Below are 19,904 nucleotides of genomic sequence, written 5' to 3' on the forward strand. Positions count from 1 at the left end.
CAGAAGTTATTCAGCCAGCTGACTAAGAAATCTAAATAGCCTATGTTTTGCTCTCTCTAGCTCTCTCCATATGTCTGCCTGACTGCCAGATTGCTTAAGGGGAAAATAGTCAATGTACTTGCTAGGCTAAGTCTAATTTAGTGAAGACCTTAAGTAATGGTTAATCATGATTTGTCTAGGTCTCTACAGTTCCTGAACATGTCAATGACCTGATGCATGGTCTCTACAGCAGTGCTTGTCCACCCACTCAGTTACCTATTCTGCCACATCCCAGGGAAAGGAGAGAGCAGCACCACCACCATTCCTTAAATCCATAGTAAAGTTATGAGCAAAATGTATTTTTTCTTCTGTTTGATACTCTGATCTTCAATGTGTATTGATTGCTACTAGCCAGCTTTGTAAGAGCTATGCTGATGATCATTAATGTTTTTTTCTCTGCAACTGGATTCTCCAAGAGACATGCTATTCAGCTGCCCATGATTGCCTTACACTCTTAGAAAAAAAGTGCTACCTAGAACCTAAAAGGGTTCATCGGCTGTCCCCTTAGGAGAACCCTTTTGGTTCCAGGTAGAATTCCTTTGGATTCCATGTAGCACCCTTTCCACAGAGGGTTCTACATGGAACCCAAACGAGTTCAACCTGGAACCCAAAAGTGTTCTCCTATGGGGACAGCCGAATAACCCTTTTGGAACCCTTTTTTCTATGAGTGTAGTGTAAGTAAATACAATTGAAACAGCACTGCTTCTAATAATATTAGTTTGTAAAGCAAATAAAACCCTATTTTAACTCGCCTTTTTTTTCTCCAGGTGCAAAACCCTTGTGTCCTGATTCAACACACACCTCCCTTGGTGAGTCAAGTAAAGTTTCTCCCATTTCTCTCTAGCTTATTCTCCCTGTCGCTCACTCAAACTGACACGTGCGCAGATGCAGAGAAGAGGAAGAGATTTGCCAATTACACCCATTTCTAACAATGTTTGACATACAACTTTTGAAAAATATAATATTTTATTGTCTCTTTAATGCCACTTTAATTTACCTTTCTTGGGGGAACTTATGTCCGGGAAATGTCCTCAGGATTATGGAGCGGTGCGTTTATAAAAAGTTGTTTGAATATTACAACATGTATTAGGATTAAGCAAAACTTTACCATTTAGAGATGAGTAAAAAAAAAGTCATTATCCAACTACTGTCTAATTTTGATAACCTCTTAAAATGTTTTAGATTGATGACCATTGAATTAAATGTCCCACTTCAATATGAAGGGACAGAGGAGCAAACATGCCTTTGCTACCACTCGTGTATGATCCATTGTAGTTGGTAAGTAACTGTGAGCAGTTTGGCATAGACAATGAGACATTTTTTGTAGATTCTGACTGTTAATGATATTTTACTGTGTGTTACTGTTCTGTCGTGTCCTGCATATTCACATTATGCCAATCGTTAATCTTTTTTCTTTTCTTCTTACAGTAAGGTGTCATGAAAAGACAGAAAACCCAAGAGGTTGATGTGTTGCGGGCCCTCTGGAAAGTCCTAAAATTTGCCCCTGACCTCCAAGGTAGGAGGACGCAAAGTATGTATATGAGCAAGTTGCTCTTTTTTTAAGACATCTCAACGCTAGTTATACCATGGAAATACTTTGGAAATGTTTTTAGCCAGCTGAGTCCAAAGTTTCTTCAAGAATGTTGTTTTCTAGTTATTTTAAAATCTCAAATTGATACATTTGCAATGCACTAATTCTCTCTAAAGCAAATCTGACCATAAACACCACTCTTATGAATCATTAATAAAACAATCTGCCTTTATATCCTCTGTGTCCCAGTCTTTCTATGCATGGAATGTCTGTGGGTGAATTATGAAACAATTACTGTGTGCGGATCTGAAATAAATTGTAATGTAGATTTGTTTTATGCCATTGCTTTATCTACTTTAAATGTAATAATATGTTGCATATTTCAAATTTAATTGGTGACTATGGAAACAAATAGAAATGTAATGAACAATGTTTTCAATATCCAATTTTTTCCCCTGCAATACTTTTTACAGTAGGTAATAAGCTGTAGTCAGGTGGTCATTACCAGGTTATGATGACGTCCTAACTATGACCAGTAGGCTACATAATATAGTGGTCAGAATTATGACCAGCTGGCCATATGGTGGTCAGAAAAATGTCATATTCCGGTCAGTAAAAAAAATAATACAATTAATTTTTACAACCAGTTTTCGACCAGAATAAGACGCCATGAAAAGACTAGGTCTAGTTAAAAAAATGCTAAGAATACATTTCCTACAGCTTTTGTAGCCTATTGCTTTTCCTGGGATTTCACGTGAAGAGGAATAGCAAACAGGCTTGCGTAGCCTATATCCTATTGCGCACGGGAACAGCTGGAAGAGAGCGACTAGAGATGTTTAGTTGAAGCTAAATATTACGCCATTCATTAGCCCCCCAAGTAATTGTGCAAGAACAAAAAAAAAAGTTATGAAATGGCAGATCTGTGCACTCCTCCAGGCTGCGCTCTGCAGTCCTGGACACGTAAAGCTCCACTACTGATTAGGCCTACATTTTTAGACAATACAATTATTTTACCTAGGCTACAAGCAATGACGAAAGTATTATTGTTATTAAGTGAGTAGCCTACAATAATTTTCTAGAGCTGTAAACTGTAGTGATGTAGGCTAATTTGAATAACCTCCCTAATTGATTAAGCTTTTTAGGGACAAGAAAAGGATCATACCTAGACCTAGGATATAACACAATGCAATAATGCATTTTTCTTCTAGCGAGTAAAGAATTCTAGTCTAGGCTGTAAACTGCAGTGAATGCCATTACAATAACCGCTAAAAACGCCTTGCGTTTTGAATGCATGTTTCATTCCGAAATAATAATAATCATCATCATCATCATCATCATCATCAACTAGCCTAGGCCTGATTAGGTAACCATTTGGATCAGTAATGGGTATTTTATCAACAGTTTACAAGGTCCAGAAGGGCACATTAGCAGTGGCACACAGTGTGTATTTTGTGAGGATGTGTCGACATTAACTGATAGGCCATTGGAAAATAAGGCCTTCTCAGGCGCTGTTTGTCACGAATCATCATTCTCCCCAGTTGTCCTATAATTAATGTGGTCACCAATATGCTCAGACATGCCCAGTTACTCAGGCAAGCATCGGGCACCTAGAACGTGTCAATATAAACACGTTTTTGATTGGTTGTCAATGTTTTATCGTTGGAGGGACGGGACGGGACGGGGGGGGTCTTGGCGAAACGCTCTGAAAGTGATCCAAACGATCTCTCACTACCGTTCTCCATTCTTTTTGTAGTTATCGTTGTAGTGTGAACACTAATATTCACTTGAATTAGAATGTTTTTTATCGTTATAGTTATCGTCCTTGGTATGGACAGCCCTTTAGTCGGGAGTCATCACACGATAATCCCCGGGTTCTCATGCTTTATTGCAACAGGTCCCGATCATCATCATTATAAATGGAAAAAATGAAACAAATAGGCCTACCTAACGCAACAATGCTTTAATGTTAGCAAGAGGGGACATGCATCTTTCAAATGATGTGCGATGGCCATAAAGAGCTCCGCACGTCATCCTCGTTAACGGCTGGAAAAGAAAGCGCTGATTACAGAAATGTTTGCATTTGATTTGGCCTACTTGAGTTGCGCTACTGAAACAGGTGCATCTTTTTAATCAATATCACTATTCAAAGTTTACTCCAGTTTCAACAGGGTGTTTGTTATTCCCTTTATAATGTGAGCTGAGACATCCAGTTAAGACAAAAAAAGCTCTGACTCGCTTTTCAAAGATCACTCAAACGCAACTCTAGACCTCGAAGCCAGTTCCACTGCACTTTTTCATTGTTCCCCTCTAATCAGGGACTGATTTAGACCTGGGACACCAGGTGTGTGCAATTAATTATCAGGTAGAACAGAAAACCAGCAGGCTCCGGACCTCATAGGGTAAGAACTGAGTACCCCTGATTTAGACCATAGCATTATCAATTTAACAGAATCTGAGCATATAACGTCTGATGGCCGCAATCTAAATATTTCACACCAAGTTTGTATTGTGTCCATATGTGTCTTAAACACGTTTTTGTCTGTTGGTGTGTGTGTTTGTTTGTGTACTCACCGACCAACTCATTGGGGTCCTTCCTCTCTGCCTCTGGGATCTCCTGAAAAGAGAGAACACAGAAGGTGTGGGTTGAACATCAGTCAAAGAACCATGCACTGTCCTGGATGTGAGGGTCAACATTGCCAGGCAGCATAACATCACATCACTGTTGATGGTGATCAATTACCCCAATTATACCACTCGTTAACAGTGATTACTATTAGAATAGGGTAATAGCAGTGGAACGGTTTGCAATAGGATATTAGTTTGTCAGCCATGGCAACGTGACAGGTAGGCTAAAACTGAATGAGGTTTCCTGATTATTTAAACCATGCTTTATCTTTTTGAAAAAATGTACAGTACCAGTCAAAGGTTTGGACACACCTACTCATTCCAGGGTTTTTCTTTATTTTTACTATTTTCTACATCGGTAGAATAATAGTGAAGACATCAAAACTATGAAATAACACATATGGAATCATGTAGTAACCAAAAAAAAGTGTTAAACAAATCAAAATATATTTTATATTTGAGATTCTTCAAAGTAGCCACCCTTTGCCTTGATGACAGCTTTGCACACTCTTGTCATTCTCTCAACCAGCTTCATGAGGTAGTCACCTGGAATGCATTTCAATTACCAGGTGTACCTTGTTAAAAGTTAATTTGGCCATGGTCGAATTGCTGCAAAGAAACCACTACTAAAAGGACACCAATAAGAAGAAGAGACTTGCTTGGGCAAAGAAACGCGAGCAAAGGACATTTGACGGGTGGAAATCTGTCCTTTGGTCTGGAGTCCAAATTTGAGATTTTTGGTTCTAACCGCCGTGTCTTTGTGAGACGCAGAGTAGGTGAACGGATGATCTCTGCATGTGTGGTTCCCACCATGAAGCATGGAGGTGGTGGTGTGATGGTGTGGGGGTGCTTTGCTGATGACACAGTCTGTGATTTATTTAGAATTCGAAGCACACTTAACCAGCATGGCTACCACAGTACTCTGCAGCGATACGCCATTCCATCTGGTTTGCGCTTAGTGGGACTATTATTTGTTTTCAACAGGACAATGACCCAAAACACACCTCCAGGGTGTAAGGGCTATTTGACCAAGAAGGAGAGTGATGGAGTGCTGCATCAGATGACCTGGCCTCCACAATCACCCGACCTCAACCCAATTGAGATTGTTTGGGATGAGTTGGACCGCAGAGTGAAGGAAAAGTAGCCAATAAGTGCTCAGCATATGTGGGAACTCCTTCAAGACTGTTGGAAAAGCATTCCTCATGAAGCTGATTGAGAGAATGCCAAGAGTGTGCAAAGCTGTCATCAAGGCAAAGGGTGGCTACTTTGAAGAATCTCAAATATATTTTGATTTGTTTAACACTTTTTTGGTTACTACATGATTCCATATGTGTTATTTCATAGTTTTGATGTCTTCACTATTATTCTACAATGTAGAAAATAGTAAAAATTAAGAAAAAACCTTGAATGAGTCAGTGTGTCCAAACTTTTGACAGGTACTGTATATCAATCTCAAAAACAGACGCTTGGAATAAGATTAACTTCATGGTATCATGGCAAACATGTGGCTACAAGATAATCAAAGAGTTTCAGGACATTCTTGTGAAAGCAGGGGCTTGGCAGGAGGTGGGGCGATGTCTTCGCCAGAACTGTGGGCATAACACAGGTTCAGCAGAAAGAAACAGTGCTCCTATTCACTGGCAATGGAATACACACACCAACACACACACACTTTCTGCCACCCAGTCACCTAGCAACTGCATGGACACATCCAACAATAGTCTTGAAGAGGGCAGAGGGTCAAACTCAGTAGAACAATGGGAGGAGTGAGGAAGGGGAGGGGGGAGGAAGGATACAGTGCAGACATAATTTACCAGAGATTATTTTGAACCCCCCTGCCGCCATCTCACTGTAATGAATGACAGACTGACTGCATCACGACTTGTCTTTGTGAGAGGTATTGACGTGTTGAAAGCACTGAACTGTCTGTTCAAACAGCTAACACACAGCTCAGACACCCATACATACCCCACAAGACATGCCACCAGGGTTCTCTTCACAGTGCCCAAGTCCAGAGGCTCGGAAACGCACAATACTACACTGAACAAAAATATAAAACGCAACATGTATAGTGTGTTGGTCCCATGTTTCATGAGCTGAAATAAAAAAATCCCAGAAATGTTTCATACGCACAAAAAGCAACTCTCTCTCTCATTTTGTGCCCAACTTTTGTTTACATCCCTGTTAGTGATAATTTATCCTTTGCCAAGATAATCAAGGAGTATTTATGTCTGTAATAAAGCCCTTTGTGTGGAAAAACTCATTCTGATTGGCTGGGCCTGGCTGCCAAGTGGGTGGGCCTATGCCCTCCAAGGGCCACCCATGGCTGCACCCCTGCCCAGTCATGTGAAATCCATAGATTAGGGCCTAATTTATTTATTTCATTTGACTGATTTCCTTAGATGAACTGTAACTCAGTAAAATCTTTGAAATTGTTGCATGTAGCGTTTATATTTTTGTTCAGTACACATAGAGCCATGACTACATGGAACGGTTTCACATCAGGTAACTCAAGCTAATATGTATTGTTGTAATCTTGTACATTTTATATTGTACATTTCTATAATGCACAACATCTTGTGTGATGTATTGTTTTACACTGAACAATAATATAAACGCAACATGTAAAGTGTTGGTCCCATGTTTCATGAGCTGAAATAAAATATCCTAGAAATGTTCCATACGCACAAAAAGCTTATTTCGCTCTAATTTTGTGCACAAATTTGTTTACATCCCTGTTAGTGAGCATATCTCCTTTGTCAAGATAATCCATCCACCTGCCAAGTGTGGCATATCAAGAAGCTGATTAAACAGCATTATCATTACACAGGTTTGAGGGGTTTAGGTAGTCTCCTTTACCAATGCTCCTAACCCTGGCAGTCATTCTGAATGCAGGTTGTGGGTGAATAAAAATTCCTACTGTTGGATATCATAACTCTGGCTGAATTCCAATAGGAATTATACTCACTTTGCTAGGTAGCATAATCTGACTTGCAGGCCTGACGTGACCTTTAAACCAGGAGTTTTCTAACACTAGGCCATCAAAGTAAGGCCTTGTGATATATGTAATTGTCATAAAGAGTTACATTTTAAAGGCTAATAAGGCTCTAGGAAGAACCCTAGAGCCTTATTAGCCTTTCTCGGTAGAACCGTTCATATAGGGTTCTAAGTAGAACCCTCTGCAAAGGGTTCGACCTACCACCAAAAAGGGTTCCCCTATGGGCTATGGGAACAAACTGAAGAACCCTACATGGTTCTACTTAGCACCTTTTTTTATGAAAGTGTAGAGAGTGTGTGTGTGCACGCAGGGGCAGACTGGGACATAAATTCTGCCCCCCACCCCCACACAGGCAGTAATGCTACTGACACATAACATAGGCAGTACACTATAGTACAGCGTTTCTCAACTTTTTCTGTACCAATGAAACATAGCCCTACTCCTTTTTTTAACCAGCTCATGATTAAGACAAATACAACATGTAAAAACACCATTGGAGATACAACTCAACACTATAACTGTGCCTCTGTTGCCTCCCTGTTGTGCAGCCTGTCTCTGCATCTTCACTGCTGTCACTCTGTCTGTCTGTCTTTAAAATGTGCAGTTTTGTCACACAACACAATGCCACAGATGTCTCATGTTTTGCGGGAGCGTGCAATTGGCATGCTGACTGCAGGAATGTCCACCAGAACTTTTGCCAGAGAATGTAATGTTCATTTCTTTACCATAAGCCAACCTCCAATGTCATTTTAGAGAATTTGGCAGTATGTCCAACCAGCCCCACAACCCCAGATCACGTGTGTGGCATCGTGTGGGCGAGCGGTTTGCTGATGTCAACGTTGTGAACAGAGTGCCCCATGGTGGCGGTGGGGTTTTGGTATGGGCAGGCATAAGCTACGGACAACGAACACAATTGCATTTTATCGATGGCAATTTGAATGCACAGAGATACCGTGACGAGATCCTGAAGCCCATTGTCGTGCCATTCATCCGCTGCCATCACCTCATGTTTCAGCATGATAATGCACGGCCCCATGTCACAAGGATCTGAATATGCCCCAGTTCTTCCATGGCCTGCATACTCACCAGACATGTCACCCATTGAGCGCGTTTGGAATGCTCTGGATTGACGTGTATGACAGCGTGTTAAAGTTCCCGCCAACATCCAGCAACGTCGCACTACCATTGAAGAGGAGTGGGACAACATTCCACAGGCCACAATCAACAGCCTGATCAAGTCTATGCAAAGGAAATGTGTCGCACTGCATGAGGCAAATGGTGGTCACACCAGATACTGACTGTTTTTCTGATCAAAAGGTATCCAACAGATGCATATCTGTATTCCCAGTCATGTGAAATCCACAGATTAGGACCGAATGAATCTATTTCAATTGACTGATTTCCTTATATGAACTGTCACTCAGTAAAATCTTTGAAATTGTTGCACTTCGCATTTATACTTTTGTTCAGTATATTTATGTACACTATTGTTTTGTTGTGATGTGTTGTTTTGTTGCTGTTGGGACCCCAGGAAGAGTAGCGGCTGCCTTGGCAGCAGCTAATGGGGATCCTAATAAAATACTTTCCGCCACAGAGAACAGAACAGCATGGCCAAACGGCCATTATTCTGGGTTACTGCATCTTCACTATGGGCCAAACACAGGTCAAGGCGGTAGAGAGTTGGCAAGAGACACAATCAAAAAGAAAACTGACACGATCCAAGAGCCAAATGTGACAGCCAGGGCACGGACACATTTGGTGACAGCCCCTCTGCCCATCGCTTTCTCACTGATAAAAGGGGAGAGGGCGTATTGGTTCTATGGTTCTTCTAGTCTGTGGAATTAGCCCAAGCCCACTCCAAGCCCTTCAAAAGAGAGCAGGCCAGAATGAAAGTATCCCAACATATCCATTACGTTATATAAATGAATCACCTCTATAAATCCACTCCATTATTACTGTTATATGACACACAAGTACATCTATAACTCAGAAATGGCATTTTAAGACTTGAAAAAATTAATTAATAATTAAATCCAATCTAATCAAATCCATTGAATTTTCAGGCCATAAGACAAAGCAGTAGATAGATAAATCATGGTTGTGCAACCAACCAAGCTATTACTCAATAGTTTGGCTAAGAGTTGGAGACGAGTTTGAAAGAACTACTAAGCGTTTAACTCCCCTAGATTACCAGTAAGCAATGTGAAATTTTCATACGAGAGCTTCCTCCTAGATATCCCTCTTACAAAAACGAGCCTTGTCTAAACCAACTCTAGATGGCTTGAAAAATACAATAGGAAAGGGCCTGTTGCGCCTTAACAACGCAGTTGAATAAGATTTAGCACACAGATACCGAGTTCAGCCCTTAGGACATAAAGCGGGGGTCAATGGTGCGGCTGACGAGGCATAACTCATAATAAATAGTGGGACTATAGGGCAGCAGTAGCAAAATATAAACCAAACTCATAAGAGTGGGAGTATAGAAGTATAGCCAGTGAAAACACACATCCCTGATTACGTTTTTGGCAGGTTCTGGATCAGTTTACTGCAACTCTACCTCTCCCTCTGACAGACACACACACAAAAACATCTCACCAGTCCTCCACCTGATCATCCCCCCCCCCGTTGTGAAATGCTATAGTTCTGCAGACATATTGCATTCATGGCCTGATCATAGCCCTCTCATAGCGTTGCGAATTGTCAGACACATACAGGATACTGTGGCATTGTGTGTCCCAAGCCCTGTAATGATTCTGTTTGTTTGAGCAGCATCAAGCCCTCCTGACCTGCATCAATCACTGGCAGGAAACTGGCCTGTAGTCCATCTAACGCGCTGTTCCAACTCAAACACTGACTTCTGCACTATCAGGGTGGGGTTGGCTGATGGTACAACCCTGTTTGTCTGAACCTCACTATTCAGAAAGGTATGCAACTTTAATGTGAGAGTGCCACATCTTGATCAAGCTTGTTCTTATTGGAGCAGATTTATTTACATAACTATAATTCAGTGTTTATATGCAAAGGTTTTCCATCAGCCTGCACAACCAAGCTATACTTAATTTGAAATAATGGATGTTGTTTATTCCACTCTATACTAGTATCTGCGAATAGAGACAAAACATAATAGCTCAACAGTACCACCTAGTGGCACAGACCATCATTTTAACAGAATCCTTGCTTTTCTTTGCTCCCCCAGAGAATCTTGGCTAGTCCAATGAACCCCTAACAAACATTTTCACAAGTCCAAACCATTGTGAGGGGATCAAATACCTTATATTCATCTGTGTCTCCGCCCTCGTCAGACTCTTCCATTTCCTATGAAGACAAGAATGCAAATGGTTAACATCCCTGAGTGGCCACACACACTCATTTATGCACCGCTGAAAAATACCTCTAACAGGGTGCTGTGGGAAAGAGACTAAGTTGGAAAGATAAAGAGAACTGACCGAGTTACGAGAGCTCTCCCCACTGTCCTCGTCTCCAGATGCCTTGTCGTCACCATCCTCAATCCGGCTAATGTCGTCCTCTCCATAGGCAGCCGATACCAGACCTACTCCATGGCCCTCTGCAGAATGAGACAGAGCTTGGTTATCAGGTTGGAAACATGGCAGCATTCAGTTGCCGGCTTCCTGACCTAATAGCAAGCCGAGATTGGTCGGCCTCTATCCATTGACACTTTTTTAACGGGCGTGCCTTGTATAGCAGGTATCTATAATAAACTGTCATTTCAACTTTCTTTACTGGTTTGTCATTATGCCAATGGACATTTTTGACATAAATATCCACAGGAAATAATATTGACCTGTTTTTATCTGGTAATGCCTTTCTGATTTATATCACCTGGCGCATGTGCAAAACCATGTAAACAGCTGAACGAGCTCAGCAAAGGTTAGTGCTATCTGGAATCCTTGGGACATCCCTACCCTAAACCCTAGCCTTATCATAACCCTTACCTAACCTTAACCATTTTAAAATGTCAACTTCAAAATGGGTTAGGGATGTCCCAAGAACCCCGGATAGCAAATAAAATAAAATTGTACTTGTCACATACGCCGAATACAACAGGTGTAGACTTTACCGTGAAATGTTTCCTTACGAGCCCTTTCCCAACAATGCAGTGAAAAAGTCTGAAATATTTATGGAAAATAAAAAATAAAATAGTAACAAGAAAATAACAACGAGACTATATACAAGGAGTGATGTACTGGGCCATACGCACTATCCACTGTAGCGCCATTACGGTCAGATGCCAAGCAGTTGCAATACCAAGCAGTGATGCAGCCAGTCAAGATGCTCTCAATGCTGCAGCTATAGAACTTTGAGGATCTGAGGGCCCATGCCAAATCTTTTCAGTCTCCTGAGGGGGAAGAGGCATTGTCATACCCTCCTCACAACTGTGTTGGTGTGTTCGGACCATTATAGATCCTTAGTGATGTGGACACAGAGGAACTTGAAGCTCTTGACCCGCTCCACTACAGCCTCGTCGATGGGGGGGGGGGGTGCTCGGCCCTCCGTTTCCTGTAGTCCACGATCAGCTCCTTTGTCTTGCTGACGTTGAGGGAAAGGTTGTTGTCCTGGCACCACACTGCCAGGTCTCGGACCTCCTCCCTATAGGCGGTCTCATCGTCGTCGGTGATCAGGCCTACCACCGGCGTGTTGTCAGCTAACTTAATTATGGTGTTGGAGTTGTGTGCAGCCACGCATTCGTGAGTGAACAGGGAGTGCAGGATGGGACTAAGCACATACACCTGAGGGGCCCCCGTGCTGTGTCAGCATGGTGGATGGGTTGTTGCCTACCCTCACCACCTGGGGGCGGCCTGTCAGGCAGTCCAGTATCCAGTTGCAGAGGGAGGTGTTTAGTCCCAGGGTCCTTAGCTTAGAGGGCACTATGGTGTTGAACGCTGAGCTGTAGTCAATGAACAGCATTCTCAAGTAGGTGTTCCTTTTGTCCAGGTGAGAAAGGGCAGTATGGAGTGCAATCGAGATTGCATCATCTGTGGCTCCATTGGGCGAAATGGAGTGGGTCCAGGGTCTGGGATGATCGTGTTAATGTGAGCCATGACCAGACTTTAAAAGCGTTTCATGGCTAAAGATGTGAGTGCTACGGGGCAATAGTCATTTAGACAGGTTACCTTGGCATTCTTGGGCACAGGGACTATAGTGGTCTGCTTGAAACATGTAGGTATTATAGACAGTCAGGGATGGGGCTGGGCGATATGGACAAATTATGATATCACTATATTTTTTACATTTCACTGTATGACCATAGAAGTAGTTTGGGGTGCTGAGATTTATTTTTTTGCCACCGGGGGGAGAGATTGCAGGGGGGAAAAACTACCCGCACTGAAGACGTCTATATCAGTCCGGTAATAGAGGGCTAGAAAAAGCCCAGTGCACTGCTTTTGTGAACAAATTTTAACTAAATGCAGATGAGTGTTTACCAGCATTTGTAACTCGAGTCTGATAATTTTCAGTACAAAACAGTTAATCTGATAATACTTGTGAAATATAAAAATACTTGATTGATATACGTTTTCCAGTTCCTTTAAATACTTTGCAAATGCAACTTATTTCTGTGTGAAAACTGAAATGGTCTGTTCATTCCTTTTCCTTTTTAGTAGACACTCTTACGCAGAGCAATTTACAGAAGTGAGTGCATACATTTTCATACTGGTCGCCGGTGGGAATCGAACCCACAGCCCTAGCATTGCAAGCGCCATTCTCTACCAACTGAGCAACATCATCACATCACAAACCACGGGATGTCTCAATGTTCTCAATTACTGTATTGTGCATGGTTTTTCTTCATGGTGATGGAAAGTCTACAGTTACAAACCTAGATGACCAGCCTATGTACAATACATGCACGGCACTTACACAAATGACTGATGATTGGCTGAGAGAAACTGATGATAAAAAGATGGTGGGGGCCGTTTTGTTAGACTTCAGTGTGGCTTTTCACATTATCGATCATAGTCTGCTGCTGTTCTGGCTTTACACCCACTGCTATAATTGTGGATAAAGAGTTACCTGTCTAACACAACACATAGGGTGTTCTTTAATGGAAGCCTCTCCAACATAATCCAGGTAGAATCAGGAATTCCCCAAGGCAGTTATCTAGGCCACTTACTTTTTCCATCTTTATTAATGACATGCCGCTGGCTTTGAGTAAAGCCAGTGTGTCTATGTATGCGGATGACTCAACACTATAGATGTCAGCTACTACAGCAAGTGAAATTACTTCAACACTTAAAGAGCTGAAGTCAGTTTCAGAATTGGTGGCAAGAAATAAGTTGGTCCTAAATATTTCAAAAACTAAAAGCATTGTATTTGGGACAAATCATTCACTAAACCCTAAATCTCTCAAAGTAGAGGAGAGATTGACTTCATCACTACTTTTATAAGAAGTATTGACATGCTGAATGCACCGTTTAAACTATTACCACACAGCTCAGACACCCATGCATACCCCACAAGACATGCCACCAGAGGTCTCTTCACAGTGCTACATGAAACTGATGCAAGCAGTAGAATCAAATTTTAAAAAACAAATAAAAATACACCTTAGGGAACAGCGGGGACTGTGAAGGGACACATACACATGATAACACACGCACTCTAGACACACACACATGGATTTTGTATTGTAGATACAGTGCATTCAGAAAGTATTCAGACCCCTAGACTTTTTCCACTTTGTTACGTTACAGCCGTATTCTAAAATGGATTAAATAGTTTCCCCCCCTCATCAATCTACACACACTACCCCATATTGACAAAGCAAAAACTGGCTTCTAGAATTTTTTGCAAATGTATTACAAATAAAAAACGGAAATATTACATTTACATAAGTATTCAGACCTTTTACTCAGTACTTTGTTGAAGCACCTTAGGCAGCGATTACAGCCTCAAGTCTTCTTGGGTATGACGATACAAGCTTGGCACACCTGTATTTGGGGAGTTTCTCCCATTCTTCTCTGCAGATCCTCTCAAGCGCTGTCAGGTTGGATGGGAGCGTCGCTGCACAGCTATTTTCAGGTCTCTCCAGAGATGTTCGATCGGAGTGGATGGGCCACTCAAGGACATTCAGGGACTTGTTCCGAAGCCACTCCTGCGTTGTCTTTGCTTTGTGCTTAGGGTCGTTATCCTGTCTGAGGTCCTGAGCACTCTGGAGCAGGTTTTCATCAAGGATCTCTCTGTACTTTGCTCCGTTCATCTTTCCCCTCGATCCTGACTAGTCTCCCAGTCCCTGCCGCTGAAAACATACCCACAGCATGATGCTGCCACCACCATGCTTCACTTTTGGGATGGTGCCAGGTTTCCTCCAGACGTGACACTTGGCATTCAGGCCAAAGAGTTCAATCTTGGTTTCATCAGACCAGATAATCTTTTTTCTCATGGTCTGAGAGTCCTTTAGGTGCCTTTTGGCAAACTCCAAGCGAGTTGTCATATGCCTTTTACAGAGGAGAGGCTTCCGCTGGCAACTCTACCATAAAGGCCTGATTGGTGAAGTGCTGCAGAGATGGTTGTCCTTCTGGAAGGTTCTCCCATCTCCACAGAGGAACTCTGTCAGCATGACCATTGGGTTCTTGGTGACCTCCCTGACCAAAGCCCTTCTCCCCCGATTGCTCAGTTTGGCCGGACGGCCAGCTGGTGGTTCCAAACTTCTTCCATTTAAGAATTATGTTGGCCACTGTGTTCTTGGGGAACATCAATACTGCAGACATTTTTGGGAACCCTTCCCCAGATCTGTCTCGACACAATCCTGTCTCACAGCTCTACGGACAATTCCTTCGACGTCATGGCTTGGTTTTTGCTCTGACATGCACTGTCAACTGTGGGACCTTATATAGACAGGTGTGTGCCTTTCCAAATCATGTCCAAACAATTGAATTTACCACAGGTGGACTCCAATTAAGTTGTAGAAACATCTCAAGGATGATCAATGGAAACAGGATGCACCTGAGCTCAATTTCGAGTCACATTGCAAAGGGTTTGAATACTTATGTAAATAGGGTATCTGTTTTTTACTTTTAATACATTTGCAAACATTTCTAAAAACCAGTTTTTGCTTTGTCATTATGGGGTATTGTGTATAGATTGATGAGAGAATTAAAAAAATCAATTTTAGAATAAGGCTGTAACATAACAAAATGTGGAAAAAGGGAAGGGGTCTGAATACTTTCCAAATGCACTGTATGTGGTAGTAGAGTAGTGGCATGAGGGCACATACTTAATGTGTTGTGAAAAGTGTTATGAAATGTAATGTAATATTTGTTTATTGTATATAGCTGCCTTAATGTTGCTGGTCCCCAGGAAGAGTAGCTGTTGCCTTGGTTTACAGTTCGGTACCTTCAACACCTCGCACAAAGACCAATAGTGATGCAGTCAATCTCTCCTCAACTTTGAGCCAGGAAAGACTGACATGCATGTTACTGACACTTTCCCTCTGTGTACAGTCGTGGTCAAAAGTTTTGAGAATGACACAAATATTGGTCTTCACAAAGTTCGCTGCTTCAGTGTTATGAGATATTTTTGTCAGATGTTACTATGGTATACTGAAGTATAATTACAAGCATTCCATAAGTGTCAAAGGCTTTTATTGACAATGACATTAAGTTTATGCAAAGAGTCAATATTTGCAGTGTTGACCCTTCTTTTTCAAAACCTCTGCAATCCGCCCTGGCATGCTGTCAATTAACTTCTTGGCCACATCCTGACTGATGGCAGCCCATTCTTGCATAATCAATGCTTGGAGTTTGTCAGAATTTGTGGGTTTTTGTTTGTCCACCCGCCTCTTGAAGATCGACCACAAGTTCACAATGGGATTAAGGTCTGGGGAGTTTCCTGGCCATGGACCCAAAATGTTTTATGTTTTGTTCCCCGAGCCACTTAGTTATCACTTTTGCCTTATGGCAAGGTGCTCCATCATGCTGGAAAACGCATTGGTCGTCACCAAACTGTTCTTGGATGGTTGGGAGAAGTTGCTCTCGGAGGATGTGTTGGTACCATTTTTTTATTCATGGCTGTGTTCTTAGGCAAAAATGTGAGTGAGCCCACTCCCTTGGCTGAGAAGCAACCCCACACATGAATGGTCTCAGGATGCTTTAGTATTTGTGTCATTCTCAAAACTTTTGACAAAAGTTGAGAATGACACAAATATTAATATTTACAAAGTCTGCTGCCTCAGTTTTGATGATGGCAATTTGCATATACTCCAGAATGTTATGAAGAGTGATCAGATGAATTGCAATTAATTGCAAAGTTCCTCTTTGCCATGAAAGTGAACTTAATCCCCCAAAAACATTTCCACTGCATTTCAGCCCTGCCAAAAAAGGAACAGCTGACATCATGTCCCAGTTCTTCCATGGCCTGCATACTCACCAGACATGTCACCCATTGAGCATGTTTGGGATGCTCTGGATTGACGTGTATGATAGCATGTTCCAGTTTCCGCCAATATCCAGCAACTTCGCACAGCCATTGAAGAGGAGAGGGACAACATTCCACAATCAACAGCCTGATCAACTCTATGCGAAGGAACTGTGTCGTGCTGCATGAGAAATGTTGGTCACACCAGATACTGACTGGTTTTCTGATCCACGCCCCTACCTTAAAAAAAAAAAATAAGGTATCTGTGACCAACAGATGCATATCCGTATTCCAAGTCATGTGAAATCAATAGATTAGGGTCTAATTATTTTAAATTGACCGATTTCCTTATATGAACTGTAACTCAGTAAAATCTTTGAAATTATTGCATGTTGCATTTATATTTTTGTTCAGTGTAATATGATCTACAGCTTATCATGAGTTATTCTAACTTAGGTGAGCAGAACCTCAATACTTCCTTAATATTATGCACATTTGTCAATAGAATGGAGGGTAGAGGCGTTTTATCCAGTCGCCGACGTAGTCTCGTCAGCAAGTTTCAATATCGCACGCACCAGGAGATGGACAAACTAACCGTGAGAGCCATGCACAAAAACACAGACGTTTTGAAAACTCTGTTTAATAATAACCTGTCAATATTTTGTCTAAAATTTCCACCGGCATAAGGACGAACTTAGGGGACAACCGGTACAGTGAGTTTAGTTACATAGATAAGTATACCTTCAAATTAGTGTTTATTCAACATTCTGACTTGTAAAGGTGCCGAAATAGAATTAGGAATTAGAATACTAGAATGGACAACACGATAAAGGTCAGCCATTTTGGTCAGGGAGTTGGTCAACAATGCCTAAAATTAACACCCGCCAAATGCGCATAGATTTTGGAATTGGCTGGTAAGATGTCTATTTCACCAGCCATGTTGGCGGTTGGTCAGGGTTCCACAGTGCAAGCATTTCACTTATATTTGCGAACAAAAATAGAGTTAGAAGTCAAGTATGAGCACATTTATAACAAAATAAATTCTGCAGTAGTTTGAGTTTCATAGCTTGCAGCTTTTTAAAACAAAGACCTACGAATTATGTATCTCTAGGTGGTTTGAGCCCTGAATGCTGATTGGCCGACAGCCATGGTATATGAGACCGTATACCACGGGTATGACAAAACAGTTATTTTTACTGCTCTAATTACGTTGGTAACCAGTTTATAATAGCAATAAGGCGCAGTGCTTCTAAACATTTCTTCACTTCAATCACAGTGCGCACAGCTCCCCAGCCAGGCAGTGTTGATGTGGGATTTATTTAACCAATAAGGGGGTGTGATCTATGGCCAATATACCACGGCTAAGGGCTGTGTCCAGGCACTCCGCGTTGCGTCGTGCATAAGAATAGCCCTTAGCCGTGGTATATTGGCCATATACCACACCCCCTCGGGCCTTACTGGTTCAATAAATCCCACATCGCACATCAACACTGCCTAGCTGGGGAGCTGAACGCACTGTGATTGAAGTGAAGAAATGTTTAGAAGCACTGCGCACATAAAACTTGGTCTAATTTACTCAAAAGTCTACTAAAATGAGCCTTTGTCCTTGTGTTTCTTGGCTATTGACATTGTTTTGTTCACAAGCTAGGTTATTTATTTATTTAACCCCTTTTTCGTGATGTCCAATTAGTAGTTACAGTCTTGTCCCGTCGCTGCAACTCCCCTACGGACTCGGGAGAGGTGAAGGTCGAGAGCCATGCGTCCTCCGAAACACGACCCTGCCAAGCTACACTGCTTATTGACACACTGCTCGCTTAACCTGGAAGCCAGCCGCACCAATGTATCAGAGGAAACACCGTCCAGCTGACGACCGACGTCAGCTTGCAGGCGCCTGGCCCGCCACAAGGAGTCACTAGAGCGCGATGAGATAAGGAAATCCCAGCCGGCCAAAAATAACCTAGCTTGTGAACAAAACAATGTCAATAGCCAAGAAACACAAGGACAAAGGCTCATTTTAGTAGACTTTTGAGTAAATTAGACCAAGTTTTATGTGCGCTGTGCTTCTAAACATTTCTTCACTTCAATCACAGTGCGTTCAGCTCCCTAACCCGGACGACGCTGGGCCAATTGTGCGCCACCTCATGGTTCTCCCGGTCATGGCCGGCTGTGACACAGCCTGGGATCAAACCAGGGTCTGTAGTTATGCCTTAAGCACTGCAATGCAGTGCCTTAGACCGCTGCGCCACTCGGGAGGCCCACTAGGTTGTTTTTCAATGTCTGAGTATGCTTCAGTGAAGACACATTGGCTACTAGTCATATTCTCATATCTCACAGGCCAGCACACTGTAACTGCCGACTCCAGCGGCTCGAGTGCCCCTTTTGCCAGGGTAACCTCCTGGCCTTAAAGGAGCAGCTGAACATTTGTCTCATCTGTGATATTTTGTCTAAGCAATATACCACATCACTTCTTACTAGTAATACATGTATTGTTTTAGAAACATTACAAAGCATGCTCATTCGTTTTTTGTATGTGGTGTAATTATGGCGCAAAATTAATTTTGGCTGGTAAAAAATCTGAGCGGCTGGAAGATTTTTAAATCTACCTGCCACAGTGGCTGGTGGACCAAAAACTAAGTTTCAAGCCCTGTTGGTCAACCATGGTTTGCCAGTGCTGTGATAAGACAGTGTAAGCAAGCTAGACACAGTTTTAGAGGAATGATTACATAATTGTTCAAATGTTACTGCCAATATGCCATTTAAACAATGCAGTCAATCCACAGCCATATACTTGCTAAAATCCGTTGATGATAGGACTTATTAGACAAGTTGTAAATGCAACAAGTACATTTACATTACATTTACGTCATTTAGCAGACGCTCTTATCCAGAGCGACTTACAAATTTGTGCATTCACCTTATAGCCAGTGGGATAACCACTTTACAATTTATTTTTATTATTATTTATTTTTTTTATTTTTTTTTTTTTTGGGGGGGGTAAGGGGGGGGTTAGAAGGATTACTTTATCCTATCCAAGGTGTTCCTTAAAGAGGTGGGGTTTCAAATGTCTCCGGAAGGTGGTGAGTGACTCCGCTGTCCTGGCGTCGTGAGGGAGCTTGTTCCACCATTGGGGTGCCAGAGCAGCGAACAGTTTTGACTGGGCTGAGCGGGAACTGTGCTTCAGCAGAGGTAGGGGAGCCAGCAGGCCAGAGGTGGATGAACGCAATGCCCTCGTTTGGGTGTAGGGAGTGATCAGAGCCTGAAGGTACGGAGGTGCCGTTCCCCTCACAGCTCCGTAGGCAAGCACCATGGTCTTGTAGCAGATGCAAGCTTCAACTGGAA

At 42.2% G+C, this 19,904-nt stretch overlaps 1 protein-coding gene across 4 annotated transcripts in view; it reads right to left on the bottom strand.

Moving 5' to 3' along the window:
- The window catches only part of sap30bp (SAP30 binding protein), a 40,501-nt gene that overhangs the window by 19,273 nt on the left and 1,324 nt on the right, over positions 1–19,904 (bottom strand). For all 4 annotated transcript variants that reach the window (XM_084142063.1, XM_084142061.1, XM_084142064.1 and 1 more), the window contains exons 2-4: positions 10,640–10,758; positions 10,464–10,508; positions 4,142–4,184 (exon numbers count right to left, since the gene is read on the bottom strand). In XM_084142063.1, coding sequence (XP_083998189.1) covers positions 4,142–4,184; positions 10,464–10,508; positions 10,640–10,758 — 207 coding nt within the window. The remainder of the gene's footprint in view (positions 1–4,141; positions 4,185–10,463; positions 10,509–10,639; positions 10,759–19,904) is intronic.

This window comes from Coregonus lavaretus (genome assembly GCF_964263955.1).
Source record: "Coregonus lavaretus genome assembly, chromosome: 25".
NCBI classification, from domain to species: Eukaryota; Metazoa; Chordata; class Actinopteri; order Salmoniformes; family Salmonidae; genus Coregonus; species Coregonus lavaretus.